Source organism: Amblyomma mixtum, chromosome 5 (genome assembly GCF_055824585.1).
Source record: "Amblyomma mixtum isolate Tamu chromosome 5, ASM5582458v1, whole genome shotgun sequence".
Taxonomy (NCBI): Eukaryota; Metazoa; Arthropoda; class Arachnida; order Ixodida; family Ixodidae; genus Amblyomma; species Amblyomma mixtum.
The window spans coordinates 163,259,185-163,286,421 of NC_143016.1; the positions used below are offsets into that span (position 1 = coordinate 163,259,185).

Sequence of the window (27,237 nt, forward strand, 5' to 3'; positions counted from 1 at the left end):
GTAATGACAGGAACATAGTTTTTTAGTAAACAAATCTCTGCAGCTCCTTTAAAACGTGCTGCAGTGGGTGAATATTGTTGCTTAAAATTATACTGATCCATCTTATGGATGGCTACATGACGAACATAAATAAGAACAGCCATTCCTGGATACGTGCTTTAAATTAAGGTGAATGTCAGTAAGGCTTATGTCAATGTTAGCCTTGCGGTCACAGTTGCCCTGTTCAGAGAGACATTATAGGACACAGACTGTAAGTCGAGCCATAGAGCAGGCCCGAATGTACGTGGCTCTGATTGTCGTTGCTGCCAACATTACCTCATGTATATATATCGCAATTCCTCCGTAGAGCTGCAGAGAAACACTACTGTTGAAGAGATTTTGAGTGATCTAGTTGTGGCAAGGGCCAAACAGCACCACTCATTGTGTCAGTAAGAATGCAACAAAGAACAGCGTTTACGATTACTTGGATATTTTTGTTTATATATATGAAAGATATCGCTTTAAACCGAGGCTGCCGGTCAACTAAGGCCGAAGGATATGGTCTAGCGCTGGCACTGACATAGTGCTCGTGAAAGAAAGGTCGTGCCGATAACCCCTCATGCACAGCTTTGTCTCGAATGCTTACTGCGAGATAGGCCGTTATGATTTACCATGCAATGAAAAGATGGTGAGTAGTTGCATATCAAGGCAGGATTGACCAAATACCCGAACGTGGTGTGTGAAAAACTGCATTAAGACAAAGCCGACGCTATGTTACACAACTCCAGCAAACATTAGTCATAATAGCTCCCCTGTTCTATATATGAAATGTGCTGGGTGTTCACAAGGTATGTTTTGGCTAGTTGGGATGAATTACCGGGAAAGAAGCTTGCGCAGCGAATTTCTCGTTACCTTCAATTCGAGGCTCTGAACAGGAAAAGAACAGGGAGCTTTCGTACATCGCAGTCACATTTCTTCTGCCCATTCAAAGCAGAGTTTCCCAAACATCGCAGTGCTGTTGCGGCTTCAGGTATGCTTTTACATTGTAAACCTCGGTACCGATGCGTCCTCGAGGCACCAGGAGCACTGACAAGGCTGCCGAAGCGGAAGTGAAAGACAGAAGGATGAAAATGAGGGAGGACCACAGTGAAGTGAATGGAAGCAACGTAGGCACTCTTATGCCCTAGCACTCATTCGCTGTATCCACCAGTTGATGGCCATTCTGCAAAAAGGTGTGTTCACATCTGAAAGGAGGACACTAACACGTGAAACACTCGTCTTGCCCGCACAGGTATCACGATGCAGGGCTCTACGATGGCAGGAAGAAATTAAGTTGCCCATAAGCGCTGGGTCAGGAAGGTTAGGAAAGTAAGATCCAGAGGTTTCGCTGCTAGTACCTCAAAAATGTTGGACCTAACGTATTTCCGAGCCAAATTTGCGTGAACTCCTTGCGTTGTTTTCCTGCCTTTTGCTAATACAGTCAAGATTTCCTGCAGATTTCTTGCCGTTAGTTGTTGATCACTTTGGCTTGCCGAGCAATCACCTAGACGTCCTTCCTTAGATGCATTTTACAGGGAAAGCTGTTAGTGCCATGGCACCTGAGAGCGTAGCCTCGTAGTCGGTACACGCCTTCTAGTGGCACAGAGTGGCACGGAGAAAGGCAAGGCGCTTCCACTGATTGGTGCCAGGTACCCGCAAGCGCAAACCTCTCCGTCTGTCTCGTCCCCACTTCACGGTGTAACGCACCTCGCTCGGCGTGCTACGGCTGCCGTCTATAACAGACCCTGCTGCTAAACAAGCATTGATATCATCATCATTATCCACCTAATTACGTCCACTGCAGGACAAAGGCATGTCTGTTGACCTTACATCTATCATTTTGCTTTCCACAGCTTGCTGCATTGTTCTCAATTTAAGTTCAACCATTTTTGTTACCCTCCACATTTCTGCCACATAGGTGGGTATACCGATAACATGCAGCTCCCATATACTTTACTTCTGACAGATATTGATAAACTGCTATTCATCACCTGAGAGTGCCTGCCAAATGATCTCGATCCCATTCTTATTCTCCAAGTTATTTCACTCTCGTAGTTCGGATCTATATGGTCACTATCGGCCGTAAATAGACGTATTCCCTTACCACTTCCAGCGGTTCGGTGCCAGTCGAAAATATTGTTCCCTTCCGCAGCTGTTGAACATTACTTTTCTGCATATTAATTTTTAAACCCACTATTTTGTGCTTTTTCTGCCTATAAGTAAGTCCTCGCTCATGCCTTGCAATTCGGCCCCTGAGTTACTTAGAAAAGCGATGTCATAAGCGAGCTGTAGATTACTACAGCATCATCATCATCATCAGCCTGACTATGCCTACTGCAGGACAATTGCCTTTGCCATATTTGTTCAATTAAACCTGTCCTGCGCCAGCTGTGGCCACCATATCCCCGCAAACTTCTTAATCTCATCTGCCCACCTAACTTTCTGTCGCCCCCTGCTACGCTTGCCATCTCTTGGAATCCACTCCGTTACACTTAACAACCAGCAGTTACTTTGCCTTCGGATTACATGACCTGCCCAAGCTTATTTCTTCCTCTTGGTTTCACTATGATGTCGTTAACCCGTGTTTGATCCATTATCCACTCTGCCCTCTTCCTGTCTCTTAAAGCATTACTGAGACACTCTCCATTAAAAATGAATAACCATTACGACTGCCTTAATACTGGGAAAGAAACTGCCGAACACGTCAAGACTCCCCACATCATGAGGCACAGAATGCGGGGAAGTTAGTCGTCAAGGTCCCGCAGCTCGTGTTGTCGAAGCAGAGGTAAGACGGCTTCAGAATAAAGGCACCCCACAGTGCGTGCCGTGCAAGCTGAAGCTAGGAGGTGCCGAAGGCGAACACAGGTGCCACGAAGGCGTCTCAGAAGTCATTTTACCACAACCCAATCGGCTAGTTGCTCTGTGTGTGATCGTCCATGGTTCCATCATCGGCTTACCATGTAAGCTTCAAAAAGCGTTTCCGACTGTCGAGCTCACTAGCATGTCAGTAGTATACCAGCTGTTGTTGTATTCCACATTACATTGCCGTAATCGTGGCATCAATTTTAGGCTTTTCGACTATAGTAGGGTACAACTTAAAGAAACAGCAGTTGCTAACACTGGGCCGCGGTCCGCAGCGTCGTGTATTACTCCACTAGCCGATCACAAATGTAAACGAAATTAGCTTTTTAATGTTATATATAAAACAACCCACATATCAAAATTCTAGACATAATTTTTTTCTTGTGATAAGTTTCTTGTTTACGTAACAAGAAATGTTAAAGCAGTGGACTACTTTTTCGTTGTGGAGGAATTCTCTGCGCGGATGCTGAATGTGGGCAGAGCTTCACTGCAGACTTGAGTTTTATCTGACTATAGCACATTTATCACTTCCCTTCCACAATCAGACTTCTGGCCGCTCGAATGTGGCGACGTGCGTTGCCAGTCACCAGCGGTGCGCGCGAAAGCGCTCTCCGAAATATGCGCAGCTACGCAGCTGCTAGAAACTTTCCTCCAACAGCTACATCTGGAAACGGGCAGCTCTCCGAGCTTGCTTCGCACAATTCGAGTTCGCATGCCATTGCTCCACGGATATCACGCGACAACTGCACCATTGTTTCCTTTTGTGGTTACAGATGCGTTATGGGACGTCCAGGTAAACAGGCCATTGTACGTCAACCGAAAACTACCGTACTGCCGGCTGGCCATAACAGTTTGAACTGCAGGACCACAGAAGTGAATTTCATGCGTTAATATAACGTATATGTGGATATCATATAAAGTGGATAGCGCATTCAAGAAAACACCCACTGCCTGGCCATCAACAGTGGTTATCCATCTGTCATCCAGCACACGTGATTGAGCTGAAAATAATAGCATGTGTTATCCAGGTGGGCTGGAAAATGGGCACGTCACGAATATGCCATTCGGGGTCATGTCGCGCACTTGAACCTTAGGGTGGGTGCTATTAAGTTAGATGGCTTGGCAAGAAGGTCGTGGTCCGCTATGTATGTCACAATTCGCTTTGCGACTGGGAAGAAACTATGGGGGGTTTTTGTTTTATTAGTTTCTGCAGGCGCACACTGCAGGTGCCAGCGTTTGGTTGTTTCTGAAGTGCTCCGCAATAAATACAGGACAGGACGTTGCTTGTGTAGTATTCCTCAGTTTAAACAAACGTTTAAGCTAGGCTGAACTGGTAAGTTATCCTTTGGGAATTCTCGCCCCCATAAAAATGTTCTATAGAGTTTCTATACAATTGTTATAGATTCTGTTGCCTTTCATAGGTGTTTAATTTTGTCTATTCATAGTCTATAGACAAAAGTGTGCTAAAAGTGTATGGCCATAGATCTATAGGTTGCCTATGAACTGTCAATTGGATTTGTATTGCCTACAGACTAGTCTATACGATTTGTCTATAAAAGGTCTGTAGACTTTATAGAGAGGACTATATTTGCAGTTTGTAGAGTGTCTAAAGAAAATTCTGTAAGTTTCATTCTGCATGACTGGATCAGAACCACAAAATCAGGAGTGAATGTAGCCTTATTCGCCTGCGTTTTTCTCAGTGAATAAGAATTCGCCACTGTTGGAGAGAGGACAGAGCGTTGAGAAAATGACACAGAATGGGAAACCACGCCACAGCTCTGCTCTTCTGGTGGTCATTTTCATCACAATGGACGATATTGCTGCCTTGACGATGTATAGCTGTCCTTTGGGACAGTGGATTACACATACTTAAAAAGGCTCTGAAACACCTCAGAACGGAATGGGTGGTGTGTCACTCTGTCGTAATCAAAAACAAAGGAACTTCGCCCTCGTGCCTTCTATCACTCGAGACATAGTTGACATAAGCTGTATTGGTAACGGTGGGTGAGCGTCTCAGGGAAGTGGCGCATGGCTTAACCGCCGTATCACTGCGCATAGACTGGTATGAGAACTCCCAGTGACATATCAATATAAATTTGATAATGACCCATTCCACATATATAGGGATTAGCTCATTAAGGCTATCATTTCACACCTTTAAGGCGGTGCTTAAATGACCCCTCCAGTTTTTTTTATTTCTATCGTGTTTTAACAAGCATGCCACACTAGTGCACTGCACGGGCTCGGGCCGGCCCGAAAGCCCGGGCCCGGCCCGGGACATGATTTGTTTTGCCGGGCCTGGGCCGGGCCTGGGCCTGAAGTTGCGGGCCCGCGCCGGGCTCGGGCTTAAAGCTGCGGACCTGAGCCGGCCTTCGGTTTGTACAGAAACGGCTGGTGTCCGACTATTCATTCACTATTGCAGAGTGAAGTACACAACTGCGGCATTGGAGCAGCGACACGGATGTGCTATTGGTTATAGTACGCGCCGAGAAAAAACTAAGCTTTATTCATTGACTTATTTATTTCCCTATTTCCGCGCCGCGCGGTGGCTTAGCCGTCAAGTTTCTTGGCTACTGAGCCGGTGAAGCAGGGTTTGCTCCTAGCCTCGGCGGCCGCATTTTTATTTAGGTCCAGGCAAGCATGACAGCCGTGTACTTTGTAGTATCATTGCTCGTTGAAGAAACCCAGGTGGTCGAAATGATCCGGAGTCCTCTGCTTCGGTGCCTCTCACAGCCCCCAAAACATAGGTTTTATTTTTAGCTATATCTTTCTCATGAGAGAAAATTCACAAACTAAAGCGCGTTTGGTTTTCGTTTTGATCAGCTGGCCGGAAGATCTCGTACATTAGATAGCCAGAAAAGCTTGCGAGAGTTTGTAGATCTCATCTCATAACCACATCTATCCCTCCTCGCTTCTTCAAGAGCCTTGTTGTCATGACAAGTGTTCTGCCCTATAAGTTATCACGTGATTCGCGCGTTATCTTTTGGTCCACGAGTAAAAGTAAAATTCAACCTGCCTTAGTTGGCCATTGATCGTTCGTCATCCCAAAACATACCTATAAACTATTAGAAATGCATTCGGGAAGAACATATAAGTTTAGGACGCTTATAGTCTTCAAATACACACTGCGAAATACTCAAGCCTTTTAGCTTTTTGTTTCTGCTGAAAGGCGACCAGTTCGGCTATGAGTTCAACCTGAGAGATCGTGTTCACTAAAAAAATGTCATCCCACTGCTTGCTAGCCAGCTTTAATGTTTATACTTCGCTGGCGGCAAAATATAACTGATTAAAATCATGGGGGAATGAAAAGTAGTCTATTACGCTCGTATGCAGCCCTTTTTATTTGGCTCTCGGAACTTCCGAGTTTATCTTTGCGCACGTACACGAGATCACTGTCCAAAAGACAGGCCTGGCGAGCGCTACTGTTAATCACTTCCTTCTGGGTTAAAAAGAACCAACTTTCTTCAACCCAAACTGTGATTTCAGAACCTTCGTGGGCGAGTTCCTTATCGATATAGTTGCAGTCTGCTTGCCCAGAGAAAGCAGTATACCTCAAGCGTTACTGTGATACGGGCCGGGCCCGGGCTGGGCCTCACTCCGGGATTCACGGGCCGGGCCGGGCTCGCTACAGCGATAATTTAGCGGGCCTGGGCCGGGCCCGGGCTTGAAGCCGCGGGCCTGGGCCGGGCTCGGGCTTCAGGTCTCGGGCCCGGGCCGGGCTTGGGCCTCAGATTGTGGCCCGTGCAGTGCTCTATGCCACACAAAGCTTTACACATGTCAGAAGGATAGTAGACAAGGCTACGCACAAGTCCACGCAGATGCCAGGTAGCACACGTTTAACACAGATCTACACGTAGCTATCGAAATTTGCCACAACCTTAACGACACGCCAACAGGCTGAACCTGCTCTTTGTAGTGCTCTTTCCTGCTTGAAGCTGTACCATTAGACGGTTATACTTTACGTGTTCACAAGAACAGCTGCAGCGTACATTCAAATTTCTCTCATTTTTCCATCCACTGATGGAAAGGATGTAACAGCGCTAGGAGAAAGAACGAGGCACTCATTCCCTTGTCTCGTTCCCTTTGTCTAGTCTTCGCTTTGTTGCATCCTCTCCGTCAACATGTACACTCTAAACAGAAATGAGTAAAAAGGAAGTAAAGCTGTCCTCTGGCGCACACCCTTTTATAAAAGGGGGTGCACTAGAGGACAGCTTACCTTTTTACTCCCGTGCAGGCCTGTTTGTGTTTCGAGCGTACCAACCAGCCCGCATCAGCCCTCTTCCATCCACTGCCGTTTTCGCTACCAAACAGAATACCGGGGGGGGGGGTCAAGATAACAGGGGATTTTTTTTTTTTTTCAGATGAAATTTTCAAGCCGTGATGCCCGGTTTCATTAAAGTTCGTTCATTTTGAAAGTGAACTGAACCTCAGCATACTAATTTGCATCTTTGTGTTCCATGCAATTTTGCACTTAAGAGCTCTTTAACAAGCGTGGCTTAGAGGTAGTGAGCACCCCTCTTATTCCTGAAATCTTGGCTGTTGAATTTGAAATTTAATAGCTGGTAAAATCGTTTACTTCAATGGCTTCTGTCAAACTTTCATATGGGGGCTACTGTGGCATCTGTGGCCAAAGAGCGCCATCTACTCAAGGTGTGGTCAAAGACCCATTTCCCAAAGATTTCACCCTAAGGAAGCCGAGCACTGGGCGGGGAAAGCTTGTACCCATTTCACCACCGGTGGGTACCCGGCGGCCCTGGGGATTGAACCCCTCACCTCCTACATACAAGGCAGATGCTCAGACCACTAGGCCACTGCTGCAGCCTAGTGGACAAAAACTGGACAAAAATTCTGAATATTGTAAAATTGTAAGGTACTGTTATGGAAATATTGAAGGTAATGGTCCATTCTTCCGATGTCTACCAAAATCTTTCTTTTAAAGTTTTTCCATCATTTGCATCGTGCAGTTAAGACTGCCATAAAAAACCAATGAGGAACCACGGCGAGCTATACTCGGGGACAGCTTTCTGTGGCTATGCAGTGGAAGCTACGAGGGCAAAGCACGGCGCTTTCACAAGTGCGCTCTTATCATGCGCTCATGAGTGAGGGAAAAAGGCGTTCAAGATGGCGGCGCGCGCTCGTAGCTTCCCCTGCATAGCCAGAAAAAGCTGTCCCCGTGTATAGCTTCGTTTTCCGGCAGCGTTCCCAGTTTATGGAAGTGGCGCCTCTGATTGGTCAGAGAGCTCCATTGCAAAATCGCCACAGAAATGACGTCACGGCTGTTCATTTTTCATGGGCGCTTTAAATGTGGGAGGGTTTCGGGACTCTCATTTGCGGTTTTCTCAGCAACGCAGCCAGCTTTCCACGCCGAAAAAAACGTTTGTAGTGTTCCCGAGAATAATATGTCCGTCTTGCTTAGTTTGACATTTTTCTTTGGGGCCCCTTTAAGAGCCTAAATCGTTTCACTTTTTCGAAATGAGTTTTCATGTTTGTGCCAAGAAATAAGGCAGTCTGAAACAGGAAGTTATGGGTTACGCCATGGAACATCAGGGTGTGGGTTGTCTGTACTCATTATACATTGTGGTAATGTCTTAATCGTGCTTCATTCACATCGGGGCAGTACTTAACAAAATATAAATCAAAATTTGCCTCCAGGATACTCAATTCAATCGCAGCTGATTGTGATTCAAAACTGTACGCATTACTAAGCCCTGTGTGGGCCATTTTTCTTTGTTGGATGAAAAATAGAGCAGCATGTTGTAATGCATGGAGCTGGAGCATGGAAGTAGGTCGGTAAACCCGTGACGATGTCGCTGCATACGGCGATACAAGCTCTGTAGCGATGTTTCCCTAAGTACAGTTGTTGCTGTGTTGTCATCGCTGTGAGGCTATCTGCGTGAAAACATGCTAGTGACAGGCTGCTTTTTCAAACTAGGTTCTGCATTTATATGGACAACAAACGGCTGGACAACAAAACTGTAGGCTCGTACGATTTCTTTCCTTTCAATTGTGGGCGTCTAATTCGAGTGGATCGTATTCTGATATGAATCTTGTAATGAACGTGTAAAAGCCAACATGAGCTGGATTTGTTCGGGCCACAAGGCATAGGTAATAGTCGCTTGTACACTGCGGCCTCGTAGAACGAAAGCCACGCTGCGTTTATCCCGAGACGTATGCAGTACGCAGTGACGACATCGGACTCCATGTTTTCTTTTACTGATTTCTGACAACGCGGGTGAAAACAGTAAAGTCTGTGGGGAACCTGTCTGCTTCCCATCTTTACGCAACCAATCGCCACGTGTCGGTCCTTCGCACCTGGCTATGCAGCTGGAATGAGTCGTTACCCCCTCGTAAAAGAAACCTAGGCGCCCACGGGGATTCCCTCGAAGTGAACGTCCCTCGAAGAGGTCGTCCGGTTCCGGGCAGGCAGCAAAGCAAGCGGTCTCATGGCAGCTCCTGGGATAGCTTGGTCCAAAGGACGCGGCGAGCAGGGGAGAACCCCGTCGTGCTCTGCAGACATCTTCGGCGGGGGTGAATGCTCACTGCCAAAGTCGGACGCCCTTCTTACGTAGCCTTCCCCTTCTGAAGATATCCTCGTCAGTGCTTTGCAGCTGACTAGCCCACTTCGTGTATTATTTATATGAGCAATAAATAACACCTGAGTGCATGCGTTTGTCGTTCAACCTTTGTTCCCTCCAGCACAGACTCAGCCACGGTTAGTGGGTGATGACGCAGCATCCACGAAACGGAGAGGAATACCACTCCCTATCCAAACCGGAAGACCTTCTTGCCCACACCGCGGGAATCCGCGCAGCTGTCTAAATGGCGCTGCTGGCCCTACTTCGGCTTCCACTGCGAGGGGCGGGTGACCTCTTGGCCAGAGACACAGTCAGGCACGACCGTCTGACACGTGATGGTCGGCCGCGTGGAGACAGGGGGATAGGGTTTCTCAACAGTCTTGGACGACGAGCAAGAGCTGTTAAAAGTTCCACATGAACGAATAATTACATGTTCAAACGACCTAACGATATACCTTGGCATTTGTTCCTTCGGTTTCGACCTCTCCCTCAAACTCGGTAGACCAGCTTGTTGTGCCGTATTAATGAATGGCGAATTTTTACTTCACCTGGTCACAGACTTGCAGAAATGAAATAGTCTGGCACCAGTGTGAATGGGAACTGCGCGGTTAATAACAACTTCTTAAGAGTCAGTCGGAGGCTAAGGGAGTGAGGAAAAGCTCTAATATCAGAGATCTATATATGTGTTCGGCCTGCTAGCTGTGCACTAATCGCTAAGTGTGTGCGGTAACCTTAAGGAGCATTTACGTCAGTCAAGAACGGCCCTTGGAAATGACAACTGGGGCTTGTGTTTTTTCATTCACCGGGCATCTCTTCGCTCACACTGTAGATATTCAGATAGCATGTTACTGCATGTATGTGAGAAGTCCCAGACAAAGACGACTGCTGTTGTCGAAACGTTGGCTGGTGGACTGAACCCTCTCTCCCGCCGCCTTGTACACATCTAAGAGCGTGAAGAAAATGGCAAAGGAAACATTAAAAAGAAAGGATATCATGCAGGTCAGAGTTCACATACAGAGACGTGTGTCACACGAGGTGTGTGAGTTCCATTCAGAGGTATCTCTCAACATTCTGTGCTAAATCCATGTACACTGTCTGGACATCTGATCCTTCCCTTATAACAATGTGGACTGGTGGTGTAAAGGTTTCTAATATAAATAAAATCGCATGACCTCGTACAAAATCTGATGTCCTCCTCCACTTCCAATTTAGCTCTTTAGCACACTATGTACCTACCACCAGGAAGAGGGGCGTGAGTTGTTTTTATTGCGCATAAAAAGTAGTCATACTCTCGTAGCCAGGGTATACATGAGCCCAAGTTGTTTAAGATACCAGCTTTGGTCATCTTCAGCGGTGCTGTTCAAGATAGCGTACTTGACCATCCCTGAACAAAAGAAAAACTCGCGCTTCTAGTTTGAAGCCAACAGAAGGCCTAAAACCTTGATGGAACGTTCTTCTTCTGGCATTGTTTCCTGGGGCGTGGTAAAAATAACGGAGCGTGAGAAACGCGCACTCTGTGCAAGGCATTTTTTGATTCCGAAGTCTACGCCAAAGGGCCGATTATTTTCTACTTCTCTGAGCTTCAGCTACCGAGTGAGCCGAGTGCGTGACTGTAATATTCGTCGCGTTTTCGTGCTTGCCAAAATCTGTGGCGCGAGGGCGCGATGGTCCTCGAGGACGGGTGCCGGCAGGAAGCTTGAGATCTCAGTGTCTTCCCTCCAGCGCGTTTTCGCGCCACAGATGTTTGGGGTGAACTTTGTGGTGACCGGAAGTCGAGACAGCCAGTTAAGCCTTCCGGCCCATAACGTGGCGCCTGCGGCCGCGGTTGGTTCCGCGCAGACGTGCGACGGGGCGGAGCCGGCCGGCGGCGGAAGCGACAGCGGCAACAAGGGCAGCCCCGCAGCGCGCTCGGAGAACGCCCTGGACGCGCTGCTGGACGAGCTGCAGACCTTCTCGAAGCCGGCGGACAAGCGCGGCCGTCCGATGTCGGCCGACTCGCCCGTCAAGGCCTCATCTTCTTCCTCCGCGGGAAGCGGAAAGCCGCCCCCGTCCGGGGGGGCAACGGTCATCGTGGTCGACAGCAGCGGAGGCGGCAACAAGAAGACCCCGCCCCCGCCTCCCCCGCGCACCACAAGCAAGTCGCCGGTGACGTCGCCCACGGGCCCACAGCGGAGCCGCTCGGAGCCGGTGCGCACCAACGCGCTGGCCGGAGAAGACGCGAGCAGCAGCAGCAGCAGCAGCGGCGGCCGCCGAGACCAGCTCTCCTCCAACAGTAGCAGCAGCGAGAGCGTCAACTCGCAGGAGGGGCTGCAGGCCCGCAGCCGCCAGGAGCTGCTAGACTCGCGGCACCAGGTGCGTGCCATTCCACGCTCTGTAACAGCTCTGGCAAACATGCCCACATTTAGGGGCTATGGCCCCTGGCTGCCGCTGCTGCGCTCCGCCTGTGCGAGATGCACTGAGTGGGGAATAACGACTGCAACCATTCCGCCTTTCGGGCAATATGACTGGACTGCCGATTTTGTGTTGATGGTTCGCCAGCTTCAAACATTGACAGCAAACACAGCAACTGTTCACAACTGTCGTGGCTTGAGAGCATTTCCTAGATCTCCTACCGCATAGCCTCAAATTTTGTGCGGCTATTTCGAATATTTGGGGACAAGTGTCTGAAAGGTTGTAACGTTCTCATTTCTCAAGTATCCTAATGAATGAAAGCCAGGACAGGTTGATCCTTTTTGAATATGGTACTTTTCTTGGAATAAATCAGCGCCTAATGAAAAAGAGAGCTATTGTCGGATACAGCTCAAATCTGCAGTGAAGCTCCGCCCACATTTAGATTTCTCTGTGACAAAATGTAGACCGTTGGTTAAGTCATTTCTTGTTACCTAAACAAGTAGCCAATAGCGAGACGAAATTATAAGCTCAAAAATTTTTATGCTTCTGTCTTTTCTTAGGGAAATACAAGAAAGCTGATTTCATTCACTGTTGTAATTGGCCAGCGGAGTAATACAGGACACTGCAGACTGTGACTCACTGTCACCAACTGCTGTATTTGTCGAAAGCATAATTGTGCTGTGAATTGTCGCATGCATGACCTCGTTCTACCAAGAAGTGGTGAGGAAAGCTTGCTCGTTAGGACTAAACTTCCTAAGCTTGCTTATGCTTTCGCTTCGACGGCTACATCAGGCTATTGTCCTTTCCATAGGTGATGTGCCTATGCTGTTGTTTCTCCTGATTACTTTATGAATCTGAAAAGGAGCTCCTGAAAGCCTCACATGGATAGCAGTTTAGATGGCATGTGAGGAGACAGTGTATTGTCAACATGTAGCCGATGAACAAGGAACACGGTACTCTGGGCATGGTTTAACACCTAACTCTGACGTAGGCGTCAGAGCAAGAGTATGGCACGTACGCTGCAGGTGCTTGGCACACCGCGAAGAGGTCTTCCCTTCTCTACTTACCTTTTCGTGCGATGTAAGCTGGACTGCTAGATTAAAAAGAGGAAGTGGTGCATTGCAATCATGCCATTTCTGCCACCTCTTAGTGTGCTTGTCATTCTGCATTAACTAGGAGGCATAAATAGTTGGAAATCAGTGTCGTCATTTTATACAGCGTGGATCAGTAAACGGTACACATCTTTGCTGTATTTAAAGTAAACATTAGTTGTCCCTTAGGGTCCCTTGGGTCATTAGTCACTTGAATTCCGAGTCCAAAACCCCCTAAGCATGGATTATCTCAGGCAGATGTAGATCGGCATATACGTGTGGTGAGCCTTTGGCATCGCTGCACTTAGCTTATCATGTCTGTCACTTATTGAACAGATTCCCAAAGATCTTTCCAGAACATTGAATCGTCACAAAAGAATGATTTCCTAGTAGCCTAGGCATTCAGCCACTAAATGGAGAATGTGTTTTTGCGCTTCCATCCACGACATACACAATGGACCCCCGAATGTCATGCCGTGCCTCTAGGCAGCAAAGAAACTGAGCTTTTAGAGCGCAGCTCCTAGGAGCCGGTTCCTGCGTTGAGCGACGTGCCTCGGCGTAACCGAGCGAACGAGTAAAGCAAGCACAGAGCGCAGAGAACAACAGACGGCTACAGCGAGGAGGAAAGCGGTAGCATAAAGGCGGGTCGCGCAGCGGCCAAGCGGCAAAAAAAAAAGAACAAAAAAAATTTTCTGGAGCACGCTCGAAGGCTCGGGCTTATGCTAGCGCATCTCAACTCACAGCCCTGGTCCTCTCCCCGCGACCTTGCGGCGCAAGCGGACCTAAGGTCCGAGATGTTCGAGCCCTCTCGAGAGGTCATGGGAAGGAAGACGCAGCTTCACGTGAACTGCGGCGCCTGCGCCCTTTCTCGGCGCCGCCGCCCGTTTCCAGAAATTTCGTGCTTGCTTTTTTGACAACGCTATACGGACCGCATACACACATCGATGCCTTTGGCTTGGGGCGATCGTCTCTCCCCTCTCGCCCCCTGTCTGTCTGAATGAACTTCATTAAAACTTCCAGTTGGGCGATTGATGTAGAGGGGCTTATAGTGCAAACAAAGACAAGGACAAAAGAGGGCCTGTGTGTGTGTTTGTGCAACCTCTCTTGTCCTTGTCTGTTGGTGCTATAAACCCCTCTACACCAAGCTGTCTGAATGGACTCCTTATTGAAATTATAATGTTGAAGGGCAGCTGTACTGTTCGCTGTTTGTGGCATTTTGCCACGCCTTTATAATAAGCATGTATGGAATCGTCCATCAACCGTTTGCGACCGTTTTTATTCAAACAGTGATGTGTGACGTTCTGTGTTAAGTGGTGCAGCGTAAGTGCAAATAGCGTGTAATATAATGTGTTACTTGAGCAGCTACGCGCACGATTGATGATCAGTCCCTTGAAATTTAAGCAATAGACGGCGAATAAGGGACTCAATTGCGCTACGAAACCCAGTGAATTCCAAGCAACTCAATAGTCCTCTGTCAGGCAGTGAATTTAACGTTATTTCCGACAAATCACATTAGCCTGATTAACATCTTTGCTTACGTCGTTGCCACGTGACTAAAGCTGTAATGTCATTTACAAATGTTTCCAGTGAGGATTCTCCGAGGAGAGGTTCAGCTATAAGCTTGGCGGCAATGGATCGTTTTGCACTCTGCCGTATCCTAAACCACGTCTGCCACCGTTTGGCACTGATTGTTCCGTCTGTGGTCGCCTATGGTTGAATTACCACAGCAGCTGCGCTCAAAAATCGCATTACCGAGAAACATAATTGTTGGCCAATTTTTATTCAATAATTTATTAATACTGTAAGCCTTCTTGAGGATCATACCAGAGTTGGTCAGGTCACATATGCAAATTCAATAGCATGAACAAAGAGCAAGAAAAAAAAGCAGAATAGAACTAGCGGTATCCATTTCATAGTAGTCAAGTTAGACCCCTTTCACTAGTCAAGTTAGATCCCTTTCATGGGCAAAAAAATATTAAACACTTCTTCGTGGCTTCCAGGTTGCGAAACTTCTGTGGATATGTGCACGTCTCTCACTTTTAAAGGTTCACTTTCAGTGCAGATAGTTGCTTATTAATGCGATTGGATTAGATGGCTCATGGACATGATAACGACACGATAAGTGGCGGTGTTACAAAACTCACGACTGGTTGAAACGGTGTGACGTCATCAAAGGCGGGGAAACACGCAGTACCTGCGCATTGACAACTGTACCAACTGGAAAGGAACAGAATTCTAATGTAATTGCAATATAATTGCAACAGCAATGCTTTTGCATAACTCGTACATAAGTTCCTTAAATGTCCCGGTAATTTTCAAGGTGCTCATCAAGCTAGCCAAAGCTGTCGAGCAAGAGCAGTGGCCATGACATGTGTCTTACCGCTTCCGGCTCGCTTGGCTCTGCGCAGGAGCTGCTCCGCAAGCAGCGCCAGCTGCAGGAGCAGTACGCCCGGCTGCAACTTCTCCAACGCCTGTCACCGCCCAAGCCGGACCTGAAGAAGACCGGCAGCGAGAGCAACATCCTGCACAAAGCATCGCTCTCCCTGGGCAGTGCCGGCGCGTCCGGTTCGCTCACCCACCTGGCGGTGCCGTCGTCGGCCCTGCGCACGGGCGCCAAGATCTACGAGACAGACATACTGTAGTGGTGGACCATGCGCGCGGCTTCTTTCGGATATCTCGGCCCTTGGGGCGCACTCGTGCTCCCCCCTGGGGGCCTCCACAACTGATGTTATGGGAGCACTGGTCGCAGACGCCACGAGCGCGGTGTGCGTACGGAAGGGAATTGCCGTAGCGAGCGCTAATGCATAGTTGGTTTTGTTGGAACCAGCGGCAAGATTCAGTTTGCTTTGCGAGCATGGTACGCAGTCTGAACAAAAACGAAAAAAATCTCGGAAAGGCTAGGTTTTGATCTGGATTTCGTACATAGTGCTGTCTCATGCACTTGAACGTTTCGTTGCACGCGAGCGAGATTGCTTGAACCCCCTTGCGTCCATTCCTCATGTTTATTGTCGAAATATCGCAATGTATTACCCCTCTAGAGCAGTGAACGGAAGGGAGCGATTGATGAAAGTTGATGCTGTATCTGGTGCACTTGCCATTGCAGGTTCCCTTCCGTGCGCACCAGCACAAGTGCCGAGGGAAAAGTGCAATCGAAACACTTGGCAACGTTGCGACACTACTTTGAGAAAGAACCGTTTCCACATCGCATACCTGGCTATACCAGCCGGCACATGTCACGTACGAGCGAGAAGAGCGTTAAAGGCGGTGCTTGCAAACTTTAGAGGCTTGAGTATGGACCAGTCAGCAGCGAAGGACGGGGCATTACGCACTAGGAACAGAAGGAATCTGGGTGACCACGCGACTGCGGACGAGGCTTTTATTCGGGAGCGTTCGCCGTGCCTCTTCGAAGACAGGCCTGGGCCAGCTACGCGACATGGTGGCTTCACATGTAAACAGCCACGTGGCCAGAACTGTCCACGACGAGGCGGCCAGGTCCGCATATCACGCGCTGCCTCGGCGTCGCACTCTTGTTTTTTTACACTGCAATGCCCGTTTTGTCTCTTCCTCCTTGAAGAGTGGGTGCGTTACATGGTGTGGATGCTGCGCTGAGATGTTATTTCATAACAATGAGTGGAAGATGATACGTTGCGCAGTGTGTAGTGCGGTGAAGTTTCCAGAATGGCGCTATAGATATATACATATATACATATACACTTGTAGAGAGAGCCCTCAATGCTGTTTGACGCTTACGCTGTCGACGTTACGCTGTCCATCAGGCAGCTTTCAGTGAACGCCGTGCGTGGATTGCAAAGAAGTTGTTTCAAAGGGGGCGTACTTTGTCACGCATTATCGCTGTTAGTTAGCATAGTGCTCACAGCTTTCCAAGAGAAAAAAATATCCCCCTGCACTTTTGTAATAATAAGAAGCCTCTGGCACCGCGGTCAGCTTTGTTAATGTATCGGGGCTTTACACTTGCCCAATCATTTCTGTAAAAAAAAAGTAGTTTCGCAGGAATCGCAGCCTGCGATGTAACATTCGTTATAGAACCCCACATTTTTCTTTTGGAACTGACACCCCAGTACCTTCTTGCTGGTACATTTACTTACATTTGCTTTTTACTTTTTCTATCCTATAGACTCTTTTTTTTTAGCCTCCGCCTTTTCATGTGTCTGTTCAGAAACACCATCTTCAGAGTTAACAGTGGCAGATACGGACCGATTTCAGTGCACGTCATATTCACATACTGCGGGCATGCATATTATTCACAGTGTGCGGGTGCATTGCAAACACTCCTCAAGGATTAGTATATGTAGTTGCCAGTGGGTGTTGTAATGCAAGGAGTTCTGACACTGCTCCTCATTATCACAGGGCTGTTGAAATATTCTATATGTGTGATGCTCGCTTCAGATGTCTACCGCTGGGGTGGCATTTTTTTTTACGCATTTTGGGGGAGGGTGGAAGGTTTGAACAAACGAGAAAGGTTTATTTTCATGCATTATACTATCATTATATGATTTATTCTTGTGCTTTGGTAGAGATCGAGCCTTAAGTCCAATTGTTAGTATTGCTAAAGGACTTTAAGTATTCGTTAAGCTCGTATTTTTTCATCTTGCTCTTAATGCTTTCTTGACACACAAACACTGCTTAGAGGCATGTATTGGCGTAACCTTTATGTGTTACGCTTAAAAGAAATCTCAACACTAGGGGAGCTCACCATCTCTTATGTAAAAGAGAGTTACTTGAATGAAACAAGCAGAGGCAAATACATTGTCCTTCTTTTGATGTGCTACAAACTTTAAAATGCCTATACCTATCAATAAGGTGATTGTGCAAGCTAGTTGGTGTTTTATGAAGAATTGCAGCGCGACATAACGCAAAATGAGAACAGGGAAAAGTTGACACATAAGTGCTGACTTAACTGACTTTGTTTAGATGAGACAATTATATACATTGCTATCAGAAAACAACCAAGAAAAGGACATTACATCATGCATCACCCTTTTTGATCAGCATGCTACAGAAAGCTATTCAACCTGAAAACTGAAATTTAAACTCAATCTTGTCCCTACACACACACGCAAGTTGAGGATGTAAGGAACTCTACGAGCGGCCTTTGTCTCTTTTACACCAGTTTATTTGACAAGCCTCTGGATTCAGTGAGGAAAATATGATGATGCAGATAGTTTCACGAGTCTTCCTTGTGGTTTTTCTTGATGTTTTTGCATGTTTAAAGTGCCATAATAGTACTGTTTTGAGGAGAAATGTTCAGAGGCATTAATATATTCAGTACACCAGCTATGGTTGGGCCTGCCTTTTGCTTTCCACTAATGTCATTGTTTGTATTCATGGGCTGTCTTTTGAGTCGCTCACGACGGCGTACATTTAGACATTGTGATCTCTTTTCTGCCTCTTTCCCAAGTTTTCATTCCTGTAGCACTCCACGGATTCCACAGTGTATTTTGTTGTCTCTGCATCCACTGACATAAGGCGAAAAAAAAACTCTGTATTCAACAAACCTGTCTAAGCCATCGTGTTTCCACAAGTACCTGCCTCCAGTCCTTGCCCACTTACCTGAAAGTACATAGTGTCCTCTAATCTTACTCCACGGAAAAAAAAACTAGTTGTTCAGAGGAGTTCCACTTCACTTTAGCGTGTGTTGTTGTTACGTGTTGATGAGCTATTGGCGCGGCAGTGGCATTGTTTGTACGCCAAGGCACCTTTTAGTCGAGCCATACTATTGCCAGAGTCCACTTTTAAGGTGCGTTCTTATCAATGCCTGTTCACCACATTCGTGGTCTTGCTGTTCATGAGTTTATTAGAATGCGAAGCAGCAGGTAAAGTTGCACAAATGTCGCTGAAAACGAGCTCTTCTACAAAACCTGAACTAAATGTGGATGATGTCTGCGAGTGTGCTGCTGGCATTGGAATTTCTGAACGGGTACCTTTAGACAGCTCCGAGGAAATTGAAGCCGTAGTATTCTAGGTACACGTGCAATTTAAATTTTAGATTCTGTTTGCCCATCTTGGACAGTCACGAACATGTACCCATTTAAGTGGCATTTACCGTCAGAATGCCCAAGACACAATACACGTTGTAGACATTCATTTGTGCTCGTCATGTAAAACGCGGTGCGGCAATTCTCCACGGCGAGCATTACTACTTGTGCAATGTTATAGAACATTTCAAAATAAATTCCGTTTCCGACACGAGGCGCTTATTATCGCGTGTCGTATGGTATGTTACCTTTCGTGATCACAAGAAAAAAGCTGACCATAAAATTCCACCACCAGGTTCTGTTGGCTTCAGTCTATAGGCACGTTTCAGTCCAAGTTTATAAATGCCTTCTGAAAGATACAGCGAATGCAAAACTCCAACTGTTTCAAAAAACGCCGTTTCGTAAAAGCAAACTTGCTAAAATGAGAAGGAGATGGAGATCACGTTTCAACATATGGTGGAATCTGTCGGGCACTGAAAGTGTGGGTGTTTTCGGTTGCAGAAAGAAAGCCTTTAACGCACTACCATGTTTTTCAGCACGCGTGCATGTTTGACAACTTCTAGGCAAACATTTCTGTTAGTTAACATGTGACCAATGTTACTATGAATGCACATTAAAAGGCCAGGTGGAACCTCATCTTGTCCTTCCATGCGTTGTCCGTTTTAGCAAGCGCCTAATTTTCAAAGTATATCTTTGCGCTCGCATTCATCATGTCGTGCGCAAGTAACCCTATGTACCCAGTTTGCCACCACCTACTTACACTTGCTGTTTATTCTGGAGATTGAGATTATCTCGCTGTCTTCAACATCAAGAAGCTGCTATACATGCAGGTAATTTCTTCTGTGCTTACTACCACAAGAGTCCGCAATTTCTCGCTCTGCTGTTTTTGTGATACGTGTGAGAGTATTTATGCTTACCGAGAGCCTGACGTGGTCGATGAGTTCCTTTGTTAGTATACAGAAGCCTTTGGCATCCAGGGTTTCACGACAATCTTGAGCAATAAGTTTGAATGCATTAGGCTGTTTGCACACAAAAATGTTGCGCTCAAAGTTTTTTGCACACCTCCTTCTTTTCGAAGGAGTGGCGCAGTGTTGCTCATGTAACTTCATGATAATTCACGTTATAGTGTACTTATTTCATTTACGAAGTGGGCAAAATTTAAGTTATTGAAAACCTTGTCATCCAAGATGACAGATGACCTTGAATTAAGTCAGATGTCATTAGTCAGCAAAAAGCTTCTTCCCGGAAACGAAAATGCACCCCTCTTTAGACTGGGCTACACAGTGTTTTTAGGAATGTTCATGGACCTGCTGTTAAAGGATAGACGAGGGAGGCATTTTTTACGACATACTGCTCAGTTTGTTTGCCAACCTAATTGCTTTCTTAGAGGACATGGCCACTGTTTGACCAAAGTGTGATGTGGATGCGAGTTTGGTATGTCTCATTTATGTTTATTTTTAGCAGCACTCGTAACAGTGCACAGATGTGACAAGGTTAACATTTACATACTTATGTCTGTATGTACATACGTAAACTGTAGCGGTTTTTCCTTGTGTACAACTAGTTGGCGCGGTTTGCGGATAACCTACTCCCGCGAAGGATAGGCCGCGCTGAAGCGTTATTTTTAGACCGTGAACTGCAGCGGATGGATTCGTATGTCTAAGCAAGTGGCGTTTCTATTATATTGCTCGTCTCAGGTGCTCTCCGACTTGCCATAGTCGCTACTATCTTAAGTACAGCGTGTACTCGTGTTTTCTTTAACATTGATTGATACCGGATTGCGGATTAGAATTGTAAGATACGTCTGTTGTGAATTTTGTCAAAATAAAAAGTCACGTCTTGTTCAAAGTGTTTTGTCCAATTCTCCACCTGCAGCAGCGCTGCTCCGTGCGCTGCTGTTCCATATAGAACATGAACATGCATGTGACACCAATCGCCGCAGGTGTTTGCAAAAGCAGTTAATTGCTCTCAGTGCGACAAGCACACAGTAACGTCGATCACCAATAGTTCAATGTAAAAAAAAAGGGCTTAAGCCTTTTGCAATTAGAGCACTGCTGCCACTTTCCGTACAGTGCCTCAGTGAAACTGCTTGCATTGCGAAATTATTGTCACATAGTTAGTAACCTTGCAGGTGGATCAAGAACGAAGCCCGAAGACATAAGCACCGCAGCGGTCAGCAAGAACGGCCGAGGAGAGAGCATGAGCCGCACACTTCTTCCGCAATCTTCGTTGCCATTAGCCCCTCGATGCTTCCCACACAACACACACTCGACACGACACAAGGTCAATATGTCCTAGAGTGGTAAGAATCGAAGCAGACCATGTGGACCACCTCGGAACGCTTGCGTCATTGGGGTTCGGGTGTCTCGTGAGGGACAATCTCGTAGTTGAGCTCGCCGACATGACAGAGAACTCTATAGGGACCAAAGTAATGGAGCAGGAGTCTTTCGCTCAGTTCACAGAGTCAGATCGGGTACCAAACCCAGACAAGGTCGTCTGCCAGAAATTCAGCATCTCGTTGGCGCAGGTTGTAGACGCGTGCATACCGGTCTTGCTGTCCTTGGATACACACCCGGGCGAGCTGGTGAGCATCTTCGACGCGTTGGAGAAAAGTGGTAACGTCATCACTTACTGGGTCGTCTAAATGGAGAAGCATGGTGTCAAGCGTTGTCGTTACCATGCATCCATAAACTTGAGGGAATGATGTCATGTTGGTAGTTTCCTGGATGGTAGTATTGTACGCGAACGTGACATAAGGTAAGACGCCATCATCCCATGTTCTATGCTCTACGTCCACGTGCATCGACAGCATGTTAGTAAGTGTCTTGTTGAGACATTCCGTTAATCCGTTTGTCTGGGGGTGGTAGGCGTTCGTTCTGCGTGCAACTAAGAACAAGAATGTGCTGCATTAACTCAGCCGAGAAGGCAGGTCCTCGCTCTGTAATCAGAACCTCTGGTGCGCCGTGCCGCAAAACAATTTGATGAATGAAGGATTTGGCGATCTCAATGGCAGTGCCACTGAGGAGAGCTGCCGTTTCTGCGTAGCGCATCAGGTAGTCAGTAGCTACTATGATTACTCTGTTTCCAGAACTGGATGTAGCGAACGGTCCAAGCAAGTCCATACCAATTCGTTGGAATGAACTGCACAGGGGTGGAATGGGCTTGAGAAAACCAGCAGACTTGAGAGGTGGTACCCTGCGTCACTGGCAGTTCCGGCAAGTTCGTACATAATGCGTCACGGCGGCAGATAGACCAAGCCAGAAGTACCTTTCCTTAATTCTAGCGAGGGTTCGAGTGACACCGTGGTGACCTGAAGAGGGTTCATCATGACAGGCGTGTAAAATTTCGTCGCGTAGGCTTGCTGGCATGCCAACTACTGGCAACTGTTCGGGGCAAAATTCTTCTTGACAAGAATGCCGTCATTGAGGCAGTGAGAAGACACAGCGCGGCTGAAGGCCTTAGGGAGCATGGCGCGTGTACCTTGAAGGAAGTCAAGTGCGGCTCGGATATCCAGGTCAGTGCGCTGTTGGTCGGCGAAGTCGGTGCGACTGAGGGCATTCACAAAAGCATCATCGTCAATAGGGGCTGCTGGAGCTGGGTGCACGGGAAAGGCAGTCGGCGTCTAAATGTTTACGGCCGGACTTGTACGTCACAGTAATTTCATATTCTTGAAGGCGTAGGCTCCATCTTGCGAGGCACGCTAAGGAATCCTGGAGGCTGGTTAGCCAACAAAGCGCGTGATGGTCAGTGACGACTTCGAAAGGTCTCCCGTAGAGGTATGGACGAAACTTCGAAATGGCCCATACGACGGCGAGGCACTCTTTTTCGGTGGCAGAATAGTTGGCCTCAGTCTTGGACAAAGCCCGACTTGCGTAGGCGATGGCATGTTGTTGGCCCTTCTGCACCTGAACCAGAATAGCGCCCAAGCCAACACTGCTGACATCGGTGTGCACCTCCGTATCGGCATTTTCATCAAAATACGCCAGTACGGGTGGTGTCTGAAGGCGACGGAGTTCTTGAAAAGCCTGCTCCTGCAGGATGCCCCAGGTGAACGGCACATCAGCCTTGGTCGAGTGGGTAAGGGGTGGGGCAATTTTTTAGACGTTTTTGACGAACCAGCGGTAATGTACACATAAGCCGAGGAAGCGGCGAACTTCTTTCAGGTCACGCAGCGCCGGGAAATTCACAGTGGCAACGGTTTTCTCTGGATCCCGAACGACGCCATCTCAGTTGACTACATGGCCTAAGAACTTCAGCTCCTCATAAGCAAAATGATATTTTTCGGCTTTAAGTGTAAGGTCAGAGGACTTTATAGCCTGCAGGACCACGTCGAGGTGATAAAGGTACTCCATGAAATTTGGAGCGAAGACAATCAGGTCGTCCAGGTACACAAGACAAGTGTGCCATTTCAGATTAGCAAGAACGGTGTCCATGAGTCTTTCAAAAGTGGCTGGTGCGGAGCAAAGTCCGAAAGGCATGACCTGGAACTCGTATAACCCGTCTTGTGTGATGAAAGCCGTCTTCTCGCGGTCCCTCTTGTCAACCTCGATTTGCCAGCACCCCAACTTCAGGTCCATAGAAGAGAATTATTTGGCGTCGCAGAGGCGACCCAAGGCGTCATCAATTCTTGGCAGAGGATAAACATCTTTTTTCGTGACATTGTTCAGGCGACGGTAGTCGACGCAAAACCACAATGTCCCATCTTTATTCTTTACAAGGACCACAGGGGCTGCCCACGGGCTCCGAGATGGGTGGATTACGTTGGTATCCAGCACATCCGAAACTTGAGCCCTGACAGCAGTGCGTTCCTTAGGGGAAGCGCGATGACTGCCGAAGGGGACGGAGATTGTCATCTGTAATGATGCGGTGCTTTACAAGATGTGTGCGTCTAACGTGAGCCAACGACACAAAGGAGCTATGGTAGCGGTCGAGCAGGGTCCGGAGTTCTTCTTGACAGTGGTGAGGCGGGTCCGGATTCACGTCGTAGTTCAGGTTGGTAGGGGCATCGAATGCAGTCGGCGGCGCGCTGGTTAAACTATGAGCGCACATAGTTTCTTTGATGGCTTCAAGGTACACCACAGTTGTCCCCTTATTCAGGTGCTGGTGTTCAAGCTGAAGTTGGTCAGCCTTACCATCGGCAAGGAGAACAAGTGCCCGGGCAACAGCAATGCCTCTTTCCAGAAGCAAAACCTGCTTGCTCTTGACGACACCTTCTGTTGCTTGGAGTGTCATTGTATCGACGGTCACCATGACACTAAAACATGGCAGCATGCTGCTCGTCAAGAATGTGTAGTGCAGCTGGTAGTCTGCTGTTGGTTCGGAGGGCATTCTCAGTCGAAAATTTGACTGACTTAACCTGCAGGCCAATGATTGCGCTGTGTTCTGTTAGGAAGTCTATACCGAGGATGACATCACAGGAGCACTGAGGTAGCGAATGATGCCAGGAAGGCTTCCCCTTGCACTGTTACTCGCGACGTGCACATTCCCGTGGGCTGAATCGCTCCAGCAGTATGTATCTGAGGGTCGTCCCAACTGGTAGTCACTTGTGCTGCGGCAAACTGGCCACTAAGCACAGAATAGTCGGCGCCATGCAGTATCTACAAGGGTGGTAACATCGGTTCCGTCGACTGAAATCTGTAGGTCCACAGTGGGTGGTGTCATGCTTCAACAATGTCGAGGTGTTCGATGCCACTGCGTCGGTGATTGTCGTTGAGGGGACGGTGGGGATTGCAATCGAGTCGTCGTGGCGTCTGGTCGACCGGTTGCTGAGGCATCTGGCGCTCCGTGTTGCATGGCAGGAGCGGAGAGTGCGAGAACCCTCTTATGCTACCAATGCCATCAAGACTGCAAGAACTGAGGCCTTCGTTATGATGGGGCGGAGCATGAGTGCAGTCCTCCGCCCTAGATTCAATTGCGGGCTGCGGCTACTGCTTGGGTTCTGATGGCCAGGCTCCTCTGGTCGTCAGCGGTTGAGTTGGACACGGTCTCCTCCCACTGGTCATGCATTGCGTTTGGTATTTTCAGTATTTCTTTGTTTCTTTGACACGCCCAAACTGCGTGATACAGGCTTCAGTGTTCTCCGAAGAATGGGCATGTGTCATATGTCGTTGGATGTATCTTGTGTATTAAACTAAGGCGTGGATAAGGGTTTGTCTGCAAGCGTCTGCATGATTGTGTCTTCTTTCTTCAACAACTTATCTCGTTGTGGGTACTTTCTTCTCACTAATCTGTAATATTGCAATATATCATGGTATGCGATCAGCCCCTGGCTTTCATTTGAGTGCCCCTCTTGCAGTGTCTGGCCTGCCAATCCTCAGGCTGTGGAGTGTCCACCATTGTTGATTTGGAGCGTCTCATGTACAGCAGTCCATATTATCGTTGTTTCTATCATCTTGTCTCTTCCTTTTCGCAGTACATATATTGCTTTAGTTGAGACTCACCCTTTCATACAATTTTTACAAGGTGATTGCAAATCTATTATGATCATTACCTTATCATAGGTACTGTTGGCCGTAATGGCATTATATTTTGTAATTTCCTCTACTTATTCTGCGTCAATTTCTGGCGTTTACCTCCTTCTCCTTGTCTTTGATTTCTGTTGCCATCGAATTTCTCCCCTCGTATTCAACTGCCGTGTTGGAAGAGCCCAGGCGGCGAGCATAAAGGATCTGATAGTCGGGAGCACGGAGGAGTTCCAGGAGTTCAAATGGGATGATGTTCGTGGTGGCACAATATTGTGGACCACGCCCTTGCACGAGTCATCGGGGGCGGCAACGCAGGCGGTCATAGAGAAGGTCTTGTTACCTAAGGTAACCAAGGTGATCCGACAGAGCCGGTCTGCCAGTGGAGCAGAGGGAGTGCTGATGTCAGCAGTGTTGGTGCGGTGGTGAACACGGTACACAGCTTGTGAAAGTCAGGCATCCGTAGTTCACAAGCGGTGGCGATGCCACAGGCAGACGAGTGCGATGGAAGGCGGGCGAGGTTCAGGCAGTCACGGGGTCAGAAGATCATCTTATAATCGGCCACCTGAAAAGGGGGGGGGGCCCAGGCTGGCATTGTGGGGGTGCAGTAGGGGATGTGTGACTGTGTCCACGGGACTTGGGGATTGGATGGTAGTGGGAACCAATGTAGTGGGCTGTAAACCAACCGCCTTCAGACAGAGTGGCAGTGTTAGGGATGTAAGGGAAGGCAGGTAGGGCCGAAAGAGCCTCTGCTGGAAACTAGGGTAATATTCAATAGCCTCGGAAGGGAATAGGAGTTTATGGTAGGTAGCGATGTACTGGAATGGTAAGGGAATATGTCTATTTTGGGCAGGTAGTGACCACAGACACGGAGCACAAGAGCAAAATCAGAAGAATAATAATGAGCTGAAGCACATTTTGGAGGTACTTTCAGATCATAAACGGCAGTTTACCAGCATCCCTCAGTATAAAGTATGTAACAGCTGTAGCTTGCTGGTACTCATCTATGCGGCAAAAATTCAAAGGGCAATGAAACGCCTTCAAATTAAGCTGAGCACAGTACTGAGAGCTACGGAAAGGAAAACGATAGGTGTAACGCCAAGTGACAGGAAGAGGGCAGAGTGGGTGAGGGAACAAATGTGAGTTAATGGTATCCTAGTTGAAATCAGGAAGAAATGGTAATGGGGAGGTCATGCAATGCCAAGGCAAGATAACTGATGGTTGCTAAGGGTAATGGACTGGATTCCAAGAGGAGGCAAGCGTAGCTGAAAGCAGCAGAAATTCAGCTGGGGGGATGACATTAGGAAGTTTATGAGGACAAGGTGGCCTCAGCTGGTGGCACAGGACCGGTAGTCGAGATGTGGGAGAGGCATTTGTCCTGGAGTGGGCACAGTCAGGCTGACGGTGATGATTATTCTGCACTGAAATCTGATGCTCCACTTGACGTTAGCTGGACAGCAGAGAGCACGACTGGCTGATAATATCTAGAGCTACATGGAAGGAAATGCGCGAATGTTTTCTGCGAGAACTAAGTTGCCCTAATAGAAATTCCCACCACTGTGCAATGGTGTAAATCATAACAAGCACGCTCTGAAGTGCTGCGTGTCAAGCGAAATTTCCCACTTATTTCCGTAACGCTTTGTTTTCAAAACAATTCAAAGGGCTGACAAATTGACTTTTTCGGATCATTTAGGCAGCAATGGCTCCTTCCATGTGAGGTTGTGTTCAAATGAGACAGAGGCTCATCCCATCTCTAGGCCCATCAAGCAGTGGCATTGTTGCCAAATCTATTGTGGCACAGTTTGGCACAATTTTGGTCACTTTTATCAGGGTTGCACAGCAA

The 27,237-nt window shown here is 47.6% G+C and overlaps 1 protein-coding gene across 25 annotated transcripts in view; it reads left to right on the forward strand.

Moving 5' to 3' along the window:
- Positions 1 to 20,781, forward strand: part of LOC149344356 (coiled-coil domain-containing protein AGAP005037) — a 443,868-nt gene extending 423,087 nt beyond the window's left edge. For all 25 annotated transcript variants that reach the window (XM_089546281.1, XM_089546282.1, XM_089546283.1 and 22 more), the window contains 2 exons: positions 11,295 to 11,807; positions 15,346 to 20,781. In XM_089546281.1, the coding sequence (XP_089402407.1) occupies positions 11,295 to 11,807; positions 15,346 to 15,579 (747 nt within the window). In that variant the 3' untranslated portion in view covers positions 15,580 to 20,781. The remainder of the gene's footprint in view (positions 1 to 11,294; positions 11,808 to 15,345) is intronic.
- Positions 20,782 to 27,237: the final 6,456 nt, after the last annotated feature.